We start from the raw sequence: 10,000 nt of genomic DNA, 5'->3' as shown, positions 1-10,000 counted from the left end.
TCACTTGGATTTTCTTTTCTCTTTCTTCAAAAAAAAAAAAATAAAATAAATAATAATGATAATAAAAGCACACGAAGCACACGGCATAATAAGGGAAGTATCCTTGTACTCCATGCACCAGCCCGGAGATTTGCCCGGATTGGTGTGGAGGTTCTCCGTAGTTCAAACACTACGTCTGGCTAGGCTCTGGGCTCGAGCCTATAGAAGGGCAATCGAACCTCACCTTATTGGATGAAGACTAAGTCAGTTTAAATTAATACTATGCCAACTCCGCTTCTGGGATAATCCCATTTCCATCGTTCTTTCAGTCCTCTTCAGTATTCACCAATTTAGTTTATGTATATAACAAAGAAATTTTCGCTTACAAATCTTCATAAGTTCTTTTTTCTTTGTGCGCTTGTATATCATATCTCATAAAGCATATCATAATTATTTCGTTTTGTCCTGTTACTATATCAAGGCCTTGAGATGTGTTGATGAAGCCAATTAAATGTTTATCCTGGTGAATTTTAACACTCAAATCAACTATTTTGAGTTGATGATATTTAAGAAAAACACTCGTATAAGCTTTATCTGCATTTTCCATTTGATATTTTTTTAAAGAAAATGAAGCCTTGGTATTTCAAGGTAATTATGATTAAGTTCGCTCATGTCACCCTGTACTCTCTATATAATAGTGAGGAAGATGATCTGTTCGTTAATACGTTAATATATTAGTAGCCGTTTTCGCATATTAATTTTCTTCTTACTTTCGTCAGGAGGTGTTTCGCCGCCACCGTCCCCACCTACAGCTGCTTCCCCCGCACCTACCATGGCTCCCGGACATGGTGGTTCCAGTCCAGTCAGCGGTTTGGCCACTTTGCACCACGCCCTACATGGTCTACACAACCTACACAATTTGCACAATCTTCAGAACTTCCATAACCTTCAACAGAATCTACAGACCCAGATGGCGGCGCTAGCTGGCTTGCAGGGCGGACTCGGTGTTCCTGGTGTTGGTTCCCTTCTTCATCCTCCTTTAGCACCCCAGCAACACCCTGGTGAGACGTTTTCTTTGTTAACAGCGTCGAAATAAGTACCTGTACATAAACTTCAGTGAAACTTCATGTTTCCTACTCCAGTAATCGGCATTTATTGTTCCTCGCATCCCATCTCCCTGCCTGCTGAATAGTTTCCTTACAACTAGCACGCAACACATTACTTTACAACTGGCCTTATCCTTCGTTCTTGCTAATTCAGTGTAAACGTCCTACTTTCTATTTCCTCCATTTTCGCTCTTCTTTTCCACTCATTTTTATCTTCCTTTTATTATCACTATTACAACAATAATTGCTGTCACTATTGTCACTCTTGTGTTATCGCTAATACTGCTACTGATGCTGATATAACTGTAAGAGATAATGCTGCTACTACTGCAGTAAATGCGACTACTATTATTGTTATCATTCCTACTATAACTATATTAACTACAATTACAACCGTTGCTATTTCTCACTTCCCCTCCCTCTTCACTCTTTCGCATCTCACCTTCACTTCCCCCAAGGGCGTTGGCGTTCAGGGGAGCTGAACCGGGTTATCAAAGCAAGAATTGCATGTATAATGAATAACGAGACAGGTAATCGGAATATCAGTGGTTAATCAATGCAAATTGCACTTTTATGGCCTTGATTACCTGCTGAGTACATATAAAATATTATCCATGCCATGATGCGCATGTAATCACAATGTATATTACTGCTTAACATATTACTTTGCCCAATCATGGCCATAAAATATCTAATAATTAGTCCCTTCACGATAAAGAATTTTATATCACAATCATAAACCTATGACGCATCTACTAATGTTTCCAGACACAGGATTATGTGAGTGTTTTTATAATCTTGCTTCTTTTTCGTTCTTACTATAATATACAGTCTTTCCTCTGCTCCTCGGTTTCCTGGCCAACATCTAGCCTCCTGTATTGTCATATTTTCATCTCATTCACCCTTTCCAAATCGACTTGCTTTTCATCTCGCCATTCTCCTTGACCTTTTCCTATGTCAGCCTTTATTTCTGACATTCGATATTTCACATTCATTCTATCTATTTATCTGTCTGTCTATATATTTGTTTGTCTGTCTGTCAGTCTGTCTGTCTGTCTGTCTGTCTGTCTGTCTGTCTGTCTCTCTTTCTTTCTTTCTTTCTTTCTTTCTTTCTTTCTTTCTTTCTCTCTCTCTCTCTCTCTCTCTCTCTCTCTCTCTCTCTCTCTCTCTCTCTCTCTCTCTCTTTCGCTCCTTCCCTCCCTCCCTCCCTCCCACCCTCCTTCTCTCCCCCTCACTCACTCTCTCCTTCTCCCTCCCCCACCCTTGCTCCCTTGCTGCCTCCCTCCCCCCCCCCCCTCTCTCTCTCTCTCTCTCTCTCTCTCTCTCTACCTCTCTCTCTCTTTCTCTCTCTCTCTCTCTCTCTCTCTCTCTCTATATATATATATATATCTTTCTCTCTCTCTCCTCGCTCCTTCCATCCTCTCTCTCTCTCTCTCTCTCTCTCTCTCTCTCTCTCTCTCTCTCTCTCTCTCTCTCTCTCTCTCTCTCTCTCTCTCTCTCTCTCTGTCCCTACCTTTCTACCTACCTAATTACCTATCTCTCCCTCTCTCTCTATCTCTCTCTCTCTCTCTCTCTCTCTCTCTATATATATATATATATATATATATATACATACATATATATATATATATATAAATATCCTCCCTCTCTCCCTCTCTTTCTCTCTTCCTCCCTTCCACTATCCCTCCCCTCCTCCCTTCCTCACTCCCTCTTGCCATTCCCCCTCCCCATCCCTCCCTCCCTCATTCTTTTACGGCCGTGTGATGATAATCGAATAGGAATTCTATACCTTACATGTCTTCTTTTTAACACAACTCTCTTCTCGTAAACCTTTTTGGTCAATATAATTCATGTTTTTATGTGTCCATTTTCCCTTTCCGGCAGCGTTCAAATTTTCAGTCGTTTTTCATTCACAGCACCTGCGGCACCTTCACCGGCTGGTATGAGTCCCGCACCACCTCCTGCCAATGGTAACAACGCTTCCGCTGTACCTCAGATGGTGCTCACATCCGGCCATGTGACACAAGGAGTTCAGGGTGCCCAACTTCTCATACCTACCTCCCAGGGTCAGTAGGAATCATTACTGTGATTTCGTTAATACTTTACCCAAAAACCTCGTTTGCATTAACAAAACCATTATATCCCTACCATAATACTAAACTCTACACACACACATACCTCTGCATAACCCCTTTCTCCTACGCTATAATCACATCGCTGCCATATCAGCTACCATCACGGCATCGCTGTTGCTGTTTTCACATTTACCGCCTTGACCACCACTCTGTTCATCCCCATCAAGCTATCGTTGTTCCACCACAACCATACAACAAATAGACAACGCTAAATAGTCTTTTTAATAGTATTGAAACCACGTGGGCATCTGGCCATAAACAGACTTCTCAAAATTTGAAAGAAAACTTGAAGAAAACTTGTTGAATATAGTACTAAATCTGGATTGAAAGAATTCAAAATGTCCACTGTGTATAAAATAGACGTCGGAAGAAACTATCTAGTTAACATATATTAGAACTGATTTTTGATACGCCCCTTCACTGCTTTACTTATCAATTCATTTATTTATTTATTTTATATTTTTTTGTAATTACAGTAGTTAAAACAACTGCGACCAGCCAAACATATGCCGACCTGGGAACCAAATCATTTTACGATCTCAATATAATTATCACTAGCGAACAACGAACAATTTCTATAAAGTTTACCAATAATGTACCTGTCATCTCAGTATTTCCATCGCCAGCTTTACATTATTTCTTTCAGAATCATCATTAAGCTTTTATCATAACCACCACTAATAACAGCATTATACCACCGCTTCCTAGAACACCACAAAAGCCTCCAATGTCATTCATTACTTTATCAACATCAATAAACTCCGCTACGCACTATCACTGCCTACCACAGCTCTAAACATAACCAGTTACAGTAACTACAAATACAAATGGTAAAAAATGTGTTCCATAGAAGTGTTCAGAAAAATGACAGTAGCAAAATTAACACTCTATACTATCAGCAGGAATCGCAGTACAGCCGATCTTAACCATCCCTCTGGGGCAGGCCGGAGTCCAGGGCTCATCCTCGCTCGTCAATCCTCTCGTTCCTCTCCACCACTTGCAGCATCAAGGTCCCCATCCGCAACACACAGGTAATAACATATGCACAAAAACGATAGACTTATTAACAAATGCACAAAAACGATAGACTTATTAACAAATGCACTAATATATATTTTACTAGAAACCTGTTCATTTGTATCACTTGTTTTAAGTTATTACTCTTGTTTAGGTGTGTTTATACAAAGGTCAGGTATTCATATGAACGTCTCTCACCACTCCCATAATTTCATCTTTTCTACCTTATTTACTTGGCCCTTTTTCTTAATATTTTCCGTTTTCTTCCCATATCTGTTCCTGGGTATCGCCTCTATATTAGATATATATGTGTATATATATATATATATATATTTATAAACAGCCATTTATTGCACTGCAGGACATAGGCCTCTCTCAATTCACTTTTGAGAGGTTATATGGCATTGTCACATATTTATATATATATATACATATATACATATATACATAAATATACATGTGTGTGTGTATACATATATATCTATATGTGTGTGTGTGTGTGTGTTTACATATATATCTATATATATGTATGTGTGTGTGTGTGTGTGTGTATGTGTGTATGTGTGTATACCTATTCCCGACATCACCGACGAACTACTTGGCGCCATGTTTTCAACATGAACTAGGTCTTTATATTAGGCTGACAAATGATTCTTCCCCAAGGGATTAGTTCTTTAAGTAATCATTGTTGGTGGTTCTCATCCCTCCATATCAAACGACAGACTTACCCGCTACCGTATCGAAGTTTGACTTACCCAATATATGCAAAAAGTATGTGCATGAATGCAAACACACACACACACACACACACAGTCATATGCAGGCGATTTGTGTGTGCACTCGCGTGGATTTGCATATATTGGGTATATATATATATTTATATATATATGTATGTAAATATATATATGTAAATATGCTCAAGCCCTACCTCACGGAGCACAGGCATTTTCATGATCGCCGCGACCGGGAATCGAACTCGGGACCAAGAGGGTCGGGTTCCAGTGCTCTAAGCACTGGACTATTGCAGTCATATATATATATGTATATATTTGTATATATGTATATATACATTCACACGTATACATATATACCTATATATACATATATATATACATACATATATATATACTTATATGTCTATATATAAATAAACACACACACACACACACACACACACACACACACACACACATATGAACACGCCGCGATGGTCCACTGGTTAGAGCACTGGACTCCGAGTTCAATTCCTCGTCGCGGTAGTCGTTAAAAGCCAGCACTCCGATTGCTGGCTCGTGCCTGTTTTCAAGGTGAGAAAACGACATTTCGCCTTGAGAAGTCAAACGCAATTGTCGTAAGGGAAGTCACCGAAGTGGCAAAAGTGTCAGCGCGCCGAACTACAGTTGATTAGTGTGTGTGTGTGTGTGTGTATATATATATATATACACACATATGTATATATATACAGACATACATATGCACACATACACATGTGTGTGTGTGTGCTTAATATATAATATATGATATTTGATATATATTCTATGATATATACATATATGTATACATACACACATACATATAGACATGCATATTTATCTGTCTATCTATCTATCTACCTCTCTATTTATATATACGTATATATGTTTATATATGTCAATATATGTATATATGTATATATGTATATACATATGTGCTTATGTATATACACATAAGCTTCTATATATTTATTTATTATATATATACTTATATATATATATATATATATATATATCATATATATATAAAACACACACACACACACACACACACACACACATATATATATATAAATATGCATGTATACATACATAGACACATATATATATGTATATATATATGTATATGTATATATATATATATATATATATGTATATGTATATATATATATATATATATATATATTTACCTCTATCCCATTATATCCTACGTACAGCAGCTTCCTTTCTTTTTTTCAGTTAGAAAGTTTTTCTGAGAACCCCTTCCCACTTTTATGCCTAGTATAGCCGAAGCAGCGCGCGTAATGCCGAAAATGCGACGTAAATTAATGGAGAAAATTTTGTCAGCATCCGATAATTTGCTAACATAATCATTTCACGTAATTCCACAGCATATTAACAACTGGAACTATTCGAATCTGTGGACCTTGAATTCAGGATTTTCCAACGTTGAAGCCCTGGCTCATTATGGTGTCCAGTTACAAAGTTAATTAGTAGGTGATTATAATACGCTAAAACTCCCGCTGCTTTGTGATGACACCTACTAATTCTCTCGCTTTTTAGGGTCGTCACGTCGCTCTCATAATCAGGCATTTTGATGTAAAGAATTTTCCAAAGTATATTTCTAGAATGGATAAGATATAAATGAGAGACCGAAAGTTATGAACATCTCTTCTTTATTCTATTTGCATTAATCAAATCAATGGAATAAAATCAAATATACAATCAGACACACATTCACACACAAGCATTCACACACACACATACACACACACACACACACACACACACACACACACACACACACACACACACACACACACACACACACACACACACACACACACACACGCATGCCCTCACTCACGCACGGGCGCCCACACACACACACACACACACACACACACACACACACACACACACACACACACACACACACACACACACACACACACTCTCTCTCTCTCTCTCTCTCTCTCTCTCACACACACACACGAAGCACGCATTCTCGCAGGCACGCACGCACTCACGCACGGACACATGCACGCACTCATGCACGCTCTCAAGCACGCACGCACATACATATGCACAGAAGCACAGTCACACAGATGATGATAATAATTAGAATAACAATAATGATAATAATGATATTTATAATAATAGTAATAATAGTTGTGTCATTATAACAATAATAAGGATAATAGTAATAGTAGTAATGATAATGATGATGATCATCATGAAGGTGGTAATGACATTGTTAATAATAATAAGAATAAGAATAAGAATAAAGATAACAATAATAATAACAATAAGAATAAAGATAATAATAATAATAACAACAAGAACAACAACTGCAACAACAAAAACTACAGCCACAACAACAACAGAACAAGAACAAAAATAATAATGATAATAATAATGATAATAATGACACTACTACTGCTACTATGAGTAATAATATTAATAATGATAATTATGATAATAATAATAATAATAATATCAAGAAGAATATGTATGAGAATGATAATAATAATAAATAATGATAATAATGATGATGATCATATTATAAAAATTTCCTAACAGCTGTTCAATGCAAGCCAATCGCGGTTCCCGTAATATTCTTCTTTCTTCTCCGACACAACTCTCTCTCTGTATATGTATATATATATATATATATATATATATATATATATATATATACATATACATATATTTATTTTTATGTATATATATATGACTGTATATGTGTATGTGTGTGTATGTATATATATATATATATATAAATATATAAATTTATATATATATAAATACATATATAAATATATATATATGAATATATATATAATATTTATATATAGAGATAAAATACATATATGAATATATATAAGTATTTACATATAAATAAATAAACACACACACACACACACACACACACACACACACACACACACACACACACACACACACACACACACATATAGATGAATAGATATATAAATATAGATAGATCTATAGATATTATGTGTATATATATATATATATATATATCGTAGGCCACCATCAGTCGATGTCGACTGTGGCATTATTGCCTTTACCTAATCCCTTATAGGTAGAGTCAATGCCAGGGAGGAGGAAGCTGTTGCCTATGCAGCATGCTTGCTCCCTCTGCCCACGCAGCGACGGGATCCAAAAGAACGGCGTAGACTGTTCGGCTTGGCACCAGTGGGGTCGCAGGAGTTGCCAATATATATATCCTAATGCCGCCGGGGAAAATGAATAAAACATGGGGAAAATGCTGAGCTCATTTTTTATTATGTTTTGTGAAATGTCTCTGCACATAGATGGCTCTGCTTGTGCTTAGCCATAAAGGAGTCAATTAATAGACCTTGTGACCTTAATAATTTTACCTTTCCTTGAGTTGGCGGGAAAAATGATTTTTTTACTATTGCTATAAATATCGATGGTGTTATTTTTATTATAAACATTATAATTACTATTATGTTATAGACATTAGTAACAGTAATATAAGATAACGTAAAATATTTTCGTTTATCAAACAGTGGGCATGGCATACACGTACACGTCATGCCCGTCGGCATTGTGTTAAATATATATATATATATATATATATATATATATATATATATATATACATATATATACATATATTCATGTACATATGTATATATAAATATATTTATATACATATATATGTATACATATATAAATACACACACACAAACACACACACACACATACACACATACATATGAATATATATATACATACAGTATATGAATATATACATATATACACATTTATATGTATTTATAGATAGGTATATGTGTGGAAGGAAGAGAGGGAGAGAGGGAGACATAACAGACAGAAGGGCAGATATATCGAAATAGATATGTAGATAGATATCGCTGCCACGTTATATACCTTCAAATGTGGTTTAGCATGGTATATCATCGACCTAGTGGCAGTGAAAATGTCAAGTGTGTAGTGGTAGAAGGGATATATCATGGTGCCTCGCGAGACATCCCAAGTGTCATGACGATTTCCATGTTTCTGACAACATCCCAATATGATTTATTGCCATTAAAGATTAGCCCGGTAAAGAGAATTAAGGGAACTAAGCGATATAAATTAACGATAAGACTAGAAATTTGGGGCCGGATTCGCTAACGCACACATAGTAAAATCGCTGGCAACTACAATTACGATGTTAAATAGACAAAGGTGGTATTCACGAACAACTGACCATAGTAGATTTACCAGTGGTCGGAGCACTAGTAAGTTCACTGGTAACCTCACGAAAGACGATCTCATCGCAAATGATCTCGTCCAAAAATCAATCAATGTCTAACAATTTTTGGGGGGTTTGTTTAACAAATATCATGATTAGAATGATGACAAACATATATCATATAACATGGGTATCACGAAGAAATGCAAATTTCACATGGAGCTAATTAGAATAATGCTCACAGAAAATGTCATAAAAAATACAGATAAACATAGATCTAAAGTTGACTATGATAATATTACATCTACATCTATAGATCAGTGAACCGTAAATTATATATATATATATATATATATATATATATATATATATATATATATATATATTCATATATGTATATGTATATATATATGTATATATAAATATATATATTCATATATGTATATGTATATATATACATATATATATATATATATATATGTATATATAAATATATATATACATATATACATACATACATGCATATATAAACTGGTATTAGCTGCGTCGAACGATAATAGCCTTTGTGTCTGCTGCCACTTGGGTCTGGGGTAACAATCTCAAAACTGTATAGTCAAGAACGCGTTTGGATTATTCCCTTCTTTTACGGAAAAAAAGAACTATACGCATTAATAAGTCAGTGAGGACCAATAAATAGAAAGATCAGTAAATATTCAATATAAATATTCAAATGTCAATGGAAAAAAAATATTCTAAAAATCC

General features: G+C 35.6%; 1 protein-coding gene across 6 annotated transcripts in view; it reads left to right on the top strand.

Moving 5' to 3' along the window:
* LOC125025807 (POU domain, class 6, transcription factor 2-like) overlaps positions 1–10,000 on the top strand; it is a 79,709-nt gene that overhangs the window by 30,869 nt on the left and 38,840 nt on the right. For all 6 annotated transcript variants that reach the window (XM_047614051.1, XM_047614050.1, XM_047614048.1 and 3 more), the window contains 3 exons: positions 759–1,040; positions 3,002–3,151; positions 4,123–4,251. In XM_047614051.1, the coding sequence (XP_047470007.1) occupies positions 759–1,040; positions 3,002–3,151; positions 4,123–4,251 (561 nt within the window). The remainder of the gene's footprint in view (positions 1–758; positions 1,041–3,001; positions 3,152–4,122; positions 4,252–10,000) is intronic.

Source organism: Penaeus chinensis, chromosome 5 (assembly GCF_019202785.1).
Source record: "Penaeus chinensis breed Huanghai No. 1 chromosome 5, ASM1920278v2, whole genome shotgun sequence".
Lineage (NCBI taxonomy): Eukaryota > Metazoa > Arthropoda > Malacostraca > Decapoda > Penaeidae > Penaeus > Penaeus chinensis.
Note: the sequence above shows the minus strand (reverse complement) of the source record. Positions and strands in the feature narration are given on the sequence as shown.